We start from the raw sequence: 13,899 nt of genomic DNA, 5'->3' as shown, positions 1-13,899 counted from the left end.
CCGGAACTGCGATCTTATGGCAAACGCATAAGCCGTGGATAGAAGAGACCTCGGACGGTCACGACGCAGGCGTTGGCATCGTGTCCCATGGTCTCCACTCGCGATTCCTCATTCCTCAATTCGCCTGAATCTACTCAAGACTAAACTTTCAAGCTTCCACATTGTCACCATGCCGAAAGCTCTCGCCCCCGGCAAGAACCGCTCCATTGAGTCCAAGGACCCGGACCACGCCACGCGCGCCTTCCGCAAGTGGACGTACGTCCCGGAGCTCGTGGTCTTCGACCTCGACTTCACCATGTGGTTCCCCGCCATGGACGAGCTGCACGCCGAAAAGCTGAGCAAGGACCCGGCGACAGGGGACGTCACGGACGCCGTCGGCTGGCAAGTGCACTTCTACCCGGAGATCCACGCCGTGCTGAGCGTGCTCAAGACGGACCCGCAGTTCCGTGATACGAAGATCGGCGTGGCGTCCAGGACGGAGGAGGTCGAGACGGCCAAGACGGTGCTCGGCCTCATGGACGTGCAGCTTCGCGGCCAGGATGGCGAGATCGTCGGCACGCAGTCGCTCGGTAGCCTCGCCGACTTCGTGACGGTGTTCCCGGGCAGCAAGACGACGCACTTCCGCCAGCTGCAGCAGCAGAGCGGCGTCGCGTTCGAGGACATGCTGTTCAACGACGACGACGAAGAGAACGTGCACGACGTGAGCGCGCTGGGCGTGGTGTGCTCGCACTGTCCGGAGGGCCTGACGGTGGCGTCGTGGCTGCAGGGCATGGAGGACTTTCAGTTCGCCAAGAAGCAGCAGAGTGGGTGAGTGGGTCACGTGCAGATGTGCTGGAAGTAGCCTACGGTAGCAGCTTTAAACCCTCTGCGCGAATATACGTAGGTGACTATATACGCAGCGCAACTTTGATGTTGTGCGTGCCGGGTGCTAGCGCTGGAGCTCCAGCGGAGCAGCTTGTTTGGCGAGTGCCGCGAAGAGATGGCTACATTTTTGTCTGCTTGGTGCGCTTGGATGTGAGTCAGACATGATCGTTTTATGCTCGTTCGTTTGCAACGGCACACCTTGCACTGCCAACAGCGTGCAAGCACACCTTGCACTCTTACTTCAGTTTGTTGTGAACTCCACGGAATCGGCAGCAAGTGGGGCGCAGTGAGAGCCGCAACAGTCTCGCAAAGCGAGCAGCATGTCCTTGAAGTGGAATAAAAACATATACCTAACAGCCATGATCCTCTGGAGCAATTGCAGGCTTGACACTCACGGACGCAGTTCAAGGCGTCGACTTCTCCCTGTGTAGCTCTTCGCTCGTGAGTGACGGTCGGTCGCGAGTCCCTGAGCTGGTACCTGTGCACGCAACATTCTCCAGGGGCCACAAGAACGGAAGAATCTCGCGAGCACGTGAAGCGTCTGGCGGGATCAGCAGCGCACACAGCAAGCAACAAGCCAGTCGTCCGCGTGCGCATTAGTACATGTTAAGACGGACGTTCAGCGCCCATGTCTCGCCAGTGAATTAACAGGAGGAGCACACTCGACACAGATTGCACCGCCGAAACCCTTCACTTCTTCGCCAGCAGCCCCACAACAGGCGGTCTCTGTCCAAGTCCCGCACGCAGATCGTCAAGACGATGTGCGCTGGGATTGAATACTAGGAGCGTGTTGCCATTGCCGTGACGCACTCGCATCATGGACAACCGTGTCCCGAACACGACGCACTCCTCATTCGCTAATGCGCAAAACTCTATGGTACACGAGTAAGCGGTGCACGTGAGCAAGCAGTGCGCGCAGCACGTTGAAGCCGAATCAGTTGCTGATTATGGCAGATTGACGATTGCACGCCGATCTTCCACAGAAGACGAATGTCAAACCACCACACAACTGGCCGATAGGTAGGGCCCCGGGGAATGCACACCGAAGTTTGTGGCAATTCCACAGACTGCATCCGCTTCCTTCCTACCGTCCTCCTCATTCCTCAATTTACCTTCCAGAAGGCAAACTCACCAAGGCCACGCCTACCCAACTCAACTCTACTCAACCAATTCAACTCTATTGCCACCATGCCGAAAGATCTCGCCCCCGGCAAGAACCGCTCCATTGAGTCCAAGGACCCGGACCACGCCACGCGCGTCTTCCGCAAGTGGACGTACGTCCCGGAGCTCGTGGTCTTCGACCTCGACTTCACCATGTGGTTCCCCGCCATGGACGAGCTGCACGCCGAAAAGCTGAGCAAGGACCCGGCGACAGGGGACGTCACGGACGCCGTCGGCTGGCAAGTGCACTTCTACCCGGAGATCCACGCCGTGCTGAGCGTGCTCAAGACGGACCCGCAGTTCCGTGATACGAAGATCGGCGTGGCGTCCAGGACGGAGGAGGTCGAGACGGCCAAGACGGTGCTCGGCCTCATGGACGTGCAGCTTCGCGGTCAGGATGGCGAGATCGTCGGCACGCAGTCGCTCGGCAGCCTCGCCGACTTCGTGACGGTGTTCCCGGGCAGCAAGACGACGCACTTCCGCCAGCTGCAGCAGCAGAGCGGCGTCGCGTTCGAGGACATGCTGTTCAACGACGACGACGAAGAGAACGTGCACGACGTGAGCGCGCTGGGCGTGGTGTGCTCGCACTGTCCGGAGGGCCTGACGGTGGCGTCGTGGCTGCAGGGCATGGAGGACTTTCAGCTCGCCAAGAAGCAACAGAGCCAGTAAGACGACTATGGGAAGGACTACCGCAATTGGACCAACGAAAGCCTTTGCTGTGATCTGCTAAACTTCATCGACGAGTTTGCAGTCACTAAGAAAACATGATACAAACCTCAAGGAATCAGTTTTCTTGCTTTCATTTCAGTTTTACCACAACGACTCGACTTTCGAGACGTAACGTATATTAAACATTTAATGTTAAAGGCGTAGTAAGAGCTGAAGAACAAGAGACACACGTCCGACTCACGCAGGGAAAGTCTACCTCGCGCAAAACTGCATTTGTCTCCATAGTAACAGACAGGCCGCACTTTCTAAAGAGGCAACGGAAGGACGTATAGAAGTCACCCAGCCAGAAAACGAAACCGCGGTGAACGAACTCGATTAGGTTGGTTTGGTATGCTAATGATCAAAAGAAATCTCTATTGCGTGCGGTTATCCATACGTCGCTACGCCAACACTATAGCACCCATGAACCTAGCAAATAAGCTCGAAATACTGGTTCTCAGGCTGAGAATCTCAGCTGTCGTGGCAAACCGACACGAATGTCGGAAGCTACTGCGCCTATCTGGGTGTATGTTCCCTACAATGCGTAGGCTACATGACTACGGCAAGGCTACTTGGAGCCGGCAACTCATTCTCTAATTTGCCTCAAGCCTGCGCCCACCCAAAACTTCCAAGCATGGATCGCGTCCTCGCCCCAGTCACGCTATCAGTGGCCATGCTGTACTCCTGCACTTCCGCCGACCAAATCTTCTTCACAGCTGAGGCCCCGGACTACAACAACGAAGTGGTGTCCAACTTGTTGGAAAATGTTAGCTCGGTCCGCGCTGACGGCGAGGGCTATGCTGTCTTCGACTGGGACAACACGTGCATGTTCGGCGACATATCGTACACATCTGTCTTGTACCAGGTGGAAAACTTATACTTTCGCGTCAGGCCAGAAAACTTCGAGACGATCTTCGCGCTCGGATACAATACTACCAGCAGCGACGCTTGTCTTGTCAATGGCACTAACTCGGTGTTGGGACAGGATGCCAACGGTTCCGACGTAACGTTGGCCACAGTTCTTGCCAAGACTGCCGAGGATTATGCTGTGCTGTTCAACTCGTACATCGGACCAACCCACAACCTTACCAAGGGTTACGCGGTGCCTCCCTCGCTGGACAGCATCAAGCAGACCACGGAGTTCATCAACTTCCGGGCAAAGCTTTCCTTACTTACGTTCGGCTTGGAGGCCATGGACGGAGGCGACGATCACTCCGACTGTGCAATGACCATCGCCATGACCGTATTCCCTCAGTTGCTGGTTGGGATGACCGAGGACGAGATCAAGGCTCTCATCCACTCCAGCATCCGCTGGAACTTGGCCGAATCGCTCGAGACTCTCACGTATACATCCACCGGTGAGCTGGAAGTTGAGGGTTCATACTCGAAAGGATTGCGCTTCTTCAACGGCCAAGAGTCGACCATGCGTGCTCTGCGCGCGGCCGGAGTTGATGTGTATGTGATCAGCGCGTCGCCCCAACTATTCGCCGCTGAAGCCGCTAATCTCTTCGGACTCGGCAACATGGTGCCGAGCGATAACGTCTATGGTGTCCGCTTCAAGACGGACGAGGCAGGTATATTCACCGGAGAACTCATCAACAACTATCCTATCACGTGGGGCCCGGGCAAGGCAACTATCGTCACGAACATTCTGCAGCCAAAGCACAATGACGCTGCACCAATTTTCGCGACGGGAGACTCCACCGGCGACTGCGAGATGCTCAACACAGTTCGCGACGGCGTCGTCGACACGAACAACCGCCTCAAGTCCAATTCATCGTGCATCAACGGCTTCTACCAGAAGGCGTGCGAGTACTTCGGCACCACCGAGCCCGACACGAACAACGCTTACCTCCTGCAGGGCCAGGACAAAGTCATCGGCTCGTGGATCACGTCGGGATTTAGCACCAATGACGGCGAAAACTACAAGTCCGCCGTCGATAGCGACAATGCATGCGCTCAGTACCTCTTCCTCGACACTGAATCCTAGCCCAGTTACATACTACGCAGCCTACAATCCTAGAGCAACAATACATAGCTGCGTTCCTGGAGAAGATGGCTACATTGTTTGCAATCCGACGACTACCCGTCGTGGATTCGTAGTACAGCAATAAACATTAACTATAGTAATATAATAATAATGTAATATTAATATAACATCAATAAATAAAGTTGCAAACAGTAATATAATGTCGATAGAATTACACTGATATTATTTTGATAGTACTAAATCGACCAATGTAATATGCTGGACACTGAAGGCTCAGTTGCACACCTGGTCGCTCCTGCTGCCCTAGGTCTGCGTCGTCGGCTGGACGGGCTCTTTGGGTTGTACCTCCTGAAAGAGGTGCGTATGCGTGCTATAATCTACTCAGCTAACAATAACTACTGCAGCATCTGGTGGCGGCTTGGTCAGCACATAGATCTACAAACTGAGACCGCTCTATCAACCGCTGAGGCCGCTGCCCTCCGTCGTCAAGAGTGACACCTATCAGGTGCGTCATCGTTGATGCTTAACAAACAGACAGTCTATTCTATGGAATGTCGAGTATTTTTAGTAGTAAGCACCCGTGCAAGCAGCCACCAGGCATATGGTCAGGCTTCGAAATAGGTAGCTAAATATCATAACTTATTTGCATATCGGTTACTCGCCCCACCCTGCACCCACACGACGGCACGTTTCGGGTACCCAAATTCACCCGGTTCATTTTGCCATAAATGCGTAGGCGGTGAATTAGTTGGGGGTTGCCGACAAGATCAGTTGTCGCACAAGAAGGCGGGCATCACGCACCATAAAACCCGAGTACAGGCGGGTGGTCCAGACACCGCCAGACACCCACGACTTTGTAAGATGTGCGCTTGGCCTCAAAGTAGTCACCAGTTGGCAGTAGCGCTTCAGATATCCATGCGTCGGAGGAATCTAACCACCACGGCGAAATTGTAATAGCTACAATCGTACTTAATGGAACGGAAATGAGTACTATATTATTAATAATGTGTGCATATCGTGTTTAATATATGTTACAATATATTATAATATGAACTGCGATATCACTGTACTATAATACCCCGATATCTTTCATTACTACGAATCCCTGTTCGTAACGGTTCACCACTGTTCACCCCATCGAGCTGTTGACCTTTTGGGTCTCCGCTGGGTCGTTCGCTATGCCCCGCGCCAAAGCGAAAATGAAGCTCAAGGCGAAGCGCGCCAAGGCCAAGACGTCTGGGTCTGCCGCGAGGGCTCACAGCGCTAGTAGTCGGAAATGGGACCACGTCCCGCGGCTCGTGGTGTTCGACCTGGACTTCACCCTGTGGTACCCGGAGATGTACGAGCTGTGGGGGGCTCCGTTCAAGAAGAACCCGAGCACGGGCGTCGTAACGGACTGCAAGGGCGAGCAAGTGCACTTCTTCGGGGCGGTGCATACGGTGCTGAGCATCCTGGAGACGGACCCGCAGTTCCGCGACACGACGGAGGTGGCGGTGGCCTCCAGGACGACGGAGCCCAAGTGGGCCAAGACCTGCATGCGCCTCATGGACGTCGACATTGGCAGTCGATCCGCTGCTGCAACGGGTGACGGAGAGGAGAACGAGGATGAAGAGGAGGAGGAGGAAGACGAGGAGGAGGACGAGGCGGTGGTCAAGACGGCGCTGCAGACCATCGTCGACTACGAAGCCATCTACCCGCGCAACAAGCGCGTGCATTTCGAGCAGCTCAAGAAGGACAGCGGCATCCCGTACGAAGACATGCTCTTCTTCGACAACGAGTATGGCAACGTGACGGACATCCAGCGGCTCGGAGTGACCTGCGCCTACTGTCCGCAGGGACTGACCGAGGGCTCCTGGATCCAGGGCATGGAGGCGTTCCAGGCCGCCAAACGGAAGCAAATCAGTGAGAACTAACTCTAGGCTCCATGTAGGCTCGCTGCAACATACACAAAGACTATTCAACATGTAGGAACGCTGGCAGCTTCAATAGCGGAGCGTTCGTAAAATGGGAACATATCTAGACCCTTATTCTTATCTAGAATACATTCAAATCAAATTTGGATACATACGAGGACCCAAATGAAATGTACCCATTTTACCGACCTAACTGCCACTCAATATCGGTCACCATGGCGTCGAGCCGACACGTCTCGCGGTGGCGGCTGTGCCGGCCGCCCCAGGCCTGTAACAGCGGAGAAACTTCGCCCAGCTCTGATACGGACGTGTCTCCACCCGTTGCAACAGTTTCAGCCTCCACGCCGCCCGTGTCGCTGCGCTACCTCAATGAGTTCGTGGGCAAACTGCACTGCGCGCCAGCGCTGCTGCAGCACGGCCTGTTCCCGGACGCCAAGGAGGTCACGGAGGTAACCGTCCAACCTCTCAACAAGAATATTAAGTGGTCGGTGAAATCTGACGACCGGTTCTTTGAAATTTCGTTGTGGATACGTGCTTTGCTGTTATTACAACTCAGAGTATGGCTCTGTTTAATGCCGTTCGACGGTACATCGAGCCCAAAAGCAATGGGGAAGAGCTGCAGAACAGCGAGAAACACGACGGAATTGTCGTCGTTGGAGATGGCAACACTCGTGGGTTTTGGGCCGTAGTGCTGTTGAAATGTACTCGTATCATGTGATTTACAGTTTTTTTTTTACCTTTTTTACAGCCCGGACGGCTGCGATGTTTGCGTTCCGAATGCGAGGCTGGAAGTGTTACAGTGTGGATCCAGCGATGGAGAAGGGAACGAGCGAGGTTAGCTGCAAGAAGTTGGTGGGGGGATTTGGATGAGGAGTTGATAGCTTTGTTGATGTTTTGCAGCGGTCGAAGGGATGGGCGGATGTGGCGAACCTTGTGGTGGTGCGCAACAAAATTGAGAACGTGCGAATCGCCCTGAGAAGGGCTATTGTGGTGCTGGTGCACGCCCACGTGACACTGGACCAGGCGCTGAGCGCGGTGCAGGCGGAACAGGTGTGCGGTGTCGTCACGCTGCCCTGCTGCAACTGGTACGGCAAGCAGGAAGTCCTCTTCGGACGCGGCCCAGATCTTGTTTACGATGACTTCAGTGTGCTCTCGGACCATCGCGAGGTACGTTGTTGACGTTTGGATCATGCTGCTCTCGCTACAACGTCTCATTGGCTTTCTTATTTTGTCTCCGTGTAGATCCGCTTGTGGGTTGGTGGCAAGTCTGTTGTTAACACCTCTCACGCTGATCTCTCGTTGGCATCGAGCGTCATGAAGGGTTGTGTTCGTAAAGAGATGATCGAAAAGATTGAGAAGATGCCTGGAGAGCGCGCGGAAGCGGACACCAATGAGAAGCAGATGAAGGACTTGAGGAAACGGTATGATGGAGTCCTCGATTTCATTGGCGATACCGTCGGTGAGTTAGTCCGTGACGTTTCTTCGATGACCCAGGAAGAGTACATGGCAGAGGAGCAGACAATCGGCAGTAGCCTGCCGTCGGCTGTGGCGTCGCATCTCGAAACGGATACCCATGTTCTCGCTCTTGGATGGCATCCGCGTCGCATGGCCGTTCGCTTGTTGTTGCGTGGTGGATACACGAACGTCTACACAATTTCGTTGTCCGAGGAACTATCATTCAGTGTTATTGACAGCGGCGAGAGGGGTATCAAGCGGCTGAAGCTGCAGCTCCACAAATGCACCATCGACCTTGGTGCAGAGCCAAACGGTGAGAACGACGAAGAGGAGACTATTAAGATTGACCCATGTGGTTTCTTTACGCTGCAATCCTCCTTCGCTCTCTCGAGTACGGGTGAGGAGGAGGAACCCGAAGAAGAGAAGATCACCGTGTCGTTTGAAAAGGAAGGATCACTAGCACCAGCGCTCGCTTGTGTTCTAGATGCTGGCTTTATCTTCCGGGGGTTTCGTGGTCGTGCCAAGAAGAACCCCACGTTTTTCCGCCTCCTGTGCCGTACGCTGGATCAGCTCGTGTCCGCTTGTGGCAGCTCTGCTGTAAGCCAAAGCGCGTCTTTGGTCTGCTTAACTCCACGCAAGCAATGGCGTAAAAAAGAGTTTCTGACGCACCAAGACTTGGGATACGACGTGCTGTCACTTATTGCAACCCGAAAACAGTTTCCAGGGACACCAGTGTACGTGTACTGCTGTTTCAAGCAACAAACCCTTCCAAGTCTTGCGGCTACCGCCGCCACCGAGCAACCGTCCGGTGTAGAACCTAGCAGCGCAAGCACGGTTGCCCGAGATGCTGCTATTGAGACGTGGTTGCAATTGCAAACAAACTTAAATAAGAGAAGGAGTGAACTGGGGGACAAGCTTGTCGTCATGAACAGCCCAGACACACGGTTGAAGGCGGCACAAGATCAAGAGCAAGCTGTTACTGACAATGCTGCCGACCCACGAAAAGTATACATCCAAGCTACAGGCGAAATTTCTCGTGTTCGTCGATTTAGCAATGGCTTGGCCTTCGTTTCGCTGGAATTGGCTGGAAGCGGGTACGACAGTCCTCTGCAAGTGTTCCTGCAGCGTGACACGCTTGATTGGTCTCCAGACATGTTCGCAAAGGTGGTGAGCCTTCTTAGAAAAGGAGACGAGCTGGTCGCAGTAGGATTCATGGCTCGCAACGCGCGTGGTCACTCCATGCTGCAGGTGGAAACGTTGTCCCTGGCTCGCACTGGTGAGTATGAAGCGTACAATTAGGTACGTGCACAGGGTGGCAGATTTAAAGATGGTGACAAGAAGTGCTGATCCATGAATCATGTTCGACACCTGCCTAATGAACCGTGGTGTAGGATGTGAGATGCGAGTTGTTTTGCTGTTATACGTGCTTCACCATGATGGGGGGTTGGGTATTTTTTTGCGTACAAGCGACAACTGCAGCAGAAAAGCATTACTTAAGTATATCAGGAAGAACATGGGTTAATTGTACTAGAAGAAAGTAAGTACAAGTCAGTGCCGAAAACCTCGCGATGCTAGCTGAAATTTCGCGCGAACAGGGAAGCGGCAGAATTTGTGATACAATATCGATAGTGTCATCGATGTTGAAGTTCTGGTTACATGAAAGTCGCCAAGTCGAGTATGTAGGTGTGTTGATTCGCATCAGGAGGTTATTTTAACCAAAGTGCTGATTCATGAATTACACTCAAATCTGCTTTTGACAGTGAACGATGTGCTGCAATAGGGCAACGTTTGGTATCTTGGCCTGCGTTTGCCTGCCCCCTTGACCTAAACTTCTTGAAGGTTGAGGTGCGAGGAAAAGACGAGGCTTTTCCAGTCCTCGAGCGCAATGTCCTTGGTCTGTTCCAGAATCTGCTTTTCCATGATAAGAATACGGTGCACGTGAGCCTTGCGCGTACTTTCGAGGTCGTCTTCGTCTGCAAGCTTATCAAGAGCACGCTCGTCTTGTTCGATCGACGTCGGGTACTGCTCCAGCAGAGTCGTGCACGTTGACACGATGGCGCGCGTGAAAACAAATTCGTTGCGAAGGCTCAGAATTGCTCGGTCGTGTTCGGAGTGTCTTTCCTCCTTCGGCGTAAGCAGCTCCTTGTAGCGCGACAACTCGGCCCCAGACAAGAGTTTCATCTTCAGTGACCTCGCAATCTCATCGTCAATCTTGGAACCACCGTGAAAAAAAGCGTAGCTGGCGTTAACACTCTCGTTCAGTTGCGTCTGCAACAAGTAGCTCTTCATGGGAGCAAGTGCATCGCTGGGGTCCAGCGTCACAGTGAGGTCCAGCTTGTCCAGCTTCTGTGACGCTCGATCACGCGCGAAGCCGTGGTTCAGCATGAACTGCGCCGATGATTTACCCGGCATACTGAGTCGAACCTCCTCTCCCTTCTTGTAAGCCGCTGAAGCAAACACGACCAAGCGCTGCGTATTTTGATCCACTTCGATTCGGTTAGGAGGGCAGGTCTCATTGCCTTCATCATCGACATCGGTGCAGATCCCGATCGTGTCCAGAACAGGCGCCAGCATCACATCTTGTTCGTGTTCACCCATTGGGAACGCACTTGCCCACACAACGCCCATAGCCCAGCGGAACTGCTCCAGTGTGAAGTCCTCCTCCTTGAAGATCGGAGGATCGACCGCCTCTTTCGACGTGACCGGCTGTAGCAGTGCGTCGTAGAACGCTTCGACCGCTTGAACTCTCCCCATCGTGTAGCGCAGCAGCTGGGTCCCCTCCATCTCCTTGAGCTTGTCTTCCGAGTAGAACAGCGTGCTGTTGAGTGCGTCAACACTGGGCAACGTCGACACAAACTCGGAGAAGTTGGACTTCACCCCAAGCGCCCGTTCTTCCAGCAAGTGCAGCCCCAACGCGATGGCTGGCGGTAGATCCGGGTTCACCTCCAGCAACAGCCCCACCCGACCTCTAGCCGCTGAAGCAACACTCATCACCTTGCTCATTGGCAGCGACAGCAACTCTTCCCCTCGCGTCACGTCCTCCGTCGTCACGTAGGCCGTTCCCCGACCGAAGTTGAAACCCTCACCTTTCAGAACCGTGGAGGTGGGGGTCGCCACGTTGGCTGCACCTCCAATGGGTCGGATGTTGATCCCCATTGGACTCCCGTCGGGGAACGTCGACCGACCTTCGAGCACCGGTCGATCCGAGCGCGAGGCAGTGTAGCCGCCCCACTCCGCTTTGGATTCCGGGTCCAGGTCGAATTCCACCTCAACTTCCGGTCTGGCAGCAGAGACGACATCCGCACTTGCGTCGATCGACAAGGGCGAGGCTGAGCGACCTCCGTACAGCAATAACAGCGAGAAAATACTGAACGCCGCCACCATTATTGTGCTTGACTTGGTGCGAGGTTTTCCAGGAATGACCGCTAGACGCTACGGATGACACGCATGGTATCTTTCTGAAGATCGCTTGATGCGCGAAAGGACGCAACGGGTTTGAAGGGGAATGTGGGTACACAAATGAACTCTTGAACTCGCATCTAACAGTCCCAGGCAATCTAGTGTTACAGTAGTGTTAGGCTATCCAGTCGAAGCGAAAGGTAAAATCGACACCTGATTTCAAGTAATGCCAGTCAGTACATGTATAATCATGATGTTTGAGTCTCGAGTGGTTGGAACGTACCGAAGTGAACGACGCGATATGTTAGCGTTACCAGCAGCCACAGCATCACCTTGGTTAGCACTGATGCCATCTGCGTTTCCAGCACGAATGCTAGCTGGTAAATGATCTGGATTCCGCAGATTCGCTTCGTAACAACTGCGAGAATCACGAATGACAAGAACTCGAGTAGAGCGTAGACGAACATCCGAGACACCATGTTGTTGGCATTTTCGTGTGTGACGCCCATCATTTCCGTGTGGTACTTTGCGCTGGGCAAATGAACCATCACGAGGATGAATGCCCCATAGATAATTGGTACGAAAACTTCCACGTACTCAGTAAGAACGATGCACTCTGAGGCAAAGAGCACCTCCAGGGCTTCCTGGAGGGCTCCGGCGCTCTTAATACTTAAGGTGGTTGGTTTGTCGTGCACAATAGATTTTGACATGGTTGGCGCGCTTGGTATTCCAAGTGCAGGAAGTGGCTGAACAGCGATGACATTCCGAGAACCGTGTCTGAACCATCGACTGGACGAGCTACGGCGACTGCTTTTCACTAGGGAAGCCGACCTGGATAGTACTCGAGCTGAAAATTGTGGACTTTGAAACGGGGAAATAGAAGTCGATGACCCTGCTCTCGATTCGTTGACCACCTTTTCCAACAGAATTCTACCTTCGTGAGAGAGTTTGTGGAAAATACACGAACGCACTTCAATTTTTGAGCGCATTTGCTTTCGAAGCACATCCGGCTTTGAGCACAGTGCCTTGAGGTTAGTGAGCAGGCCACCACCATGAGTGTCAGCGGTTGTCCCAGCGATTTTGTGAAGTTGATCTATCATACCGCGCGTTCGCTGGTGCAATTCCTGCATCTCTATAGCCGTCTGCAGTAAATCAACAACTAAAACCACCACTAGAGTTGACGTCGACAACGTTTGCATGAAAGTCGCGAGATAAAAAGCGTCGAAGAAATCGACAGTAAATACAACTTGTTCTGGTATCATGTCCTGTTTGTGAGAAGCAGCGTGTGCAAGGATCGCTTTCGTGATGAGCTTGAATATCGGAAGCAACAAAATCACGGGCAACTCATAGTTGGTGTGATTCACTTTTGTGAAGAGAGCCTGATAAGCTGGATAAGCAGTACCCATCAAGGCTTGTAGCCCCGAGACCAAATTCATCCGGCGACGGAGCCCTATTTGTGAGGTTATCAGTCTAAACGTACAAGCTCCAGCGACGGCTCGGAGGCCACCGATGATTAGAAGAGTAACCGGACTTGAAAGGATAAGCATGAAAAAAGGAATTGGAAAGACCCAGATCTCAGCAATCACCACTCCAACACCAGCGAGACCAAGGCCGACGATGCTACAGTACGCTAAAATTTGCCTAAACGAAAGTGAAGGAACCTCGAGCCAAGGTTCAACTTTGTTCGCAACAGCTTGGGCGATTGCAGCGCCAACCAAAGCCACACGCACCCAAAACCCGTAGTTGGCTTTCCATCCGTCAGCTGGATCTTGAAGAGGAACACTCTCTTGGCACAGTACAAGAGCGACAATGAGAAGCGGCAGCCCGATGCTTAGGAACAGCACACGAGTCAACGACGTGTTTCGAGTATATTCCTCGAGTGCCAACATCCGTTCGATCGAATACTTGCCTCCAAAATGGATAAGCTGCAAGTCGAACCATGTATCGTAGAACTTTTTCCCCCAGATCATGAGTCCATTGCGTGCTTGCTCCTTCCTCGTCATTGTTGTCGCTTGTTGGGGTGCGTCTGCATCGTCGAGTGATCACAGTTGGATGAATTTATTATTGTCGTGGTGGGTGTCGACAGTGAGGTGGTGACAAATGTGGTTAAACCTGCATTCTTATCTTAGAGCAGCCTGTGATCATTGGCGTGATGTAAGTGAGTTATATTGATTTAATCTGGGTTTTCGGTAGTTACAGGAACCATTATCTAAATTCTGAAGAGCACAAAACCTCCCAGCTTCTAACAACGACGGATTCATGCGGACAGCAACTCGATCTGCGTCGTGTGGCCGCGTGGAGGGTTTGTATTAGACAAGTTTAATATCTAAATGGATCGAGGCGTCCCTGTCCCTAGCACCACTGGGCCTGGACTGAGATACACCCTTTATAATACCCCGTCAACAACCA

General features: G+C 53.1%; 7 protein-coding genes across 7 annotated transcripts; 5 read left to right on the top strand and 2 right to left on the bottom strand.

Annotated features, from left to right (window-relative positions):
• Positions 1 to 169: 169 nt before the first annotated feature.
• IUM83_13124 (magnesium-dependent phosphatase-1) lies at positions 170 to 811 on the top strand (the record flags this gene model as incomplete). Its single annotated transcript, XM_067937783.1, has 1 exon — positions 170 to 811. The coding sequence occupies one exon, from the start codon at positions 170 to 172 to the stop codon at positions 809 to 811; it is 642 nt and encodes a 213-aa protein (XP_067795747.1).
• Positions 812 to 2,052: 1,241 nt separating this feature from the next.
• On the top strand, positions 2,053 to 2,694 carry IUM83_13123 (magnesium-dependent phosphatase-1; the record flags this gene model as incomplete). The annotated part of the gene is made up of 1 exon (XM_067937782.1): positions 2,053 to 2,694. One exon carries the CDS (start codon positions 2,053 to 2,055, stop codon positions 2,692 to 2,694), a length of 642 nt encoding a protein of 213 aa, XP_067795752.1.
• A 673-nt stretch (positions 2,695 to 3,367) lies between these two features.
• On the top strand, positions 3,368 to 4,723 carry IUM83_13122 (HAD-like domain; the record flags this gene model as incomplete). The annotated part of the gene is made up of 1 exon (XM_067937781.1): positions 3,368 to 4,723. One exon carries the CDS (start codon positions 3,368 to 3,370, stop codon positions 4,721 to 4,723), a length of 1,356 nt encoding a protein of 451 aa, XP_067795753.1.
• A 1,199-nt stretch (positions 4,724 to 5,922) lies between these two features.
• On the top strand, positions 5,923 to 6,636 carry IUM83_13121 (magnesium-dependent phosphatase-1; the record flags this gene model as incomplete). Its single annotated transcript, XM_067937780.1, has 1 exon — positions 5,923 to 6,636. The coding sequence occupies one exon, from the start codon at positions 5,923 to 5,925 to the stop codon at positions 6,634 to 6,636; it is 714 nt and encodes a 237-aa protein (XP_067795750.1).
• A 215-nt stretch (positions 6,637 to 6,851) lies between these two features.
• IUM83_13120 (Nucleic acid-binding, OB-fold) lies at positions 6,852 to 9,390 on the top strand (the record flags this gene model as incomplete). Its single annotated transcript, XM_067937779.1, has 5 exons — positions 6,852 to 7,085; positions 7,193 to 7,307; positions 7,385 to 7,470; positions 7,537 to 7,803; positions 7,879 to 9,390. The coding sequence occupies 5 exons, from the start codon at positions 6,852 to 6,854 to the stop codon at positions 9,388 to 9,390; spliced, it is 2,214 nt and encodes a 737-aa protein (XP_067795751.1).
• A 525-nt stretch (positions 9,391 to 9,915) lies between these two features.
• On the bottom strand, positions 9,916 to 11,475 carry IUM83_13119 (putative ribulose-1,5 bisphosphate carboxylase/oxygenase small subunit N-methyltransferase I; the record flags this gene model as incomplete). Its single annotated transcript, XM_067937778.1, has 1 exon — positions 9,916 to 11,475. One exon carries the CDS (start codon positions 11,473 to 11,475, stop codon positions 9,916 to 9,918), a length of 1,560 nt encoding a protein of 519 aa, XP_067795843.1.
• A 190-nt stretch (positions 11,476 to 11,665) lies between these two features.
• IUM83_13118 (uncharacterized protein) lies at positions 11,666 to 12,200 on the bottom strand (the record flags this gene model as incomplete). The annotated part of the gene is made up of 2 exons (XM_067937777.1): positions 11,666 to 11,703; positions 11,774 to 12,200. 2 exons carry the CDS (start codon positions 12,198 to 12,200, stop codon positions 11,666 to 11,668), a joined length of 465 nt encoding a protein of 154 aa, XP_067795858.1.
• Between the last annotated feature and the right edge of the window lie 1,699 nt (positions 12,201 to 13,899).

Source organism: Phytophthora cinnamomi (assembly GCF_018691715.1).
Source record: "Phytophthora cinnamomi strain GKB4 chromosome Unknown Contig19, whole genome shotgun sequence".
Classification (NCBI taxonomy): Eukaryota; Oomycota; class Peronosporomycetes; order Peronosporales; family Peronosporaceae; genus Phytophthora; species Phytophthora cinnamomi.
Note: the sequence above shows the minus strand (reverse complement) of the source record. Positions and strands in the feature narration are given on the sequence as shown.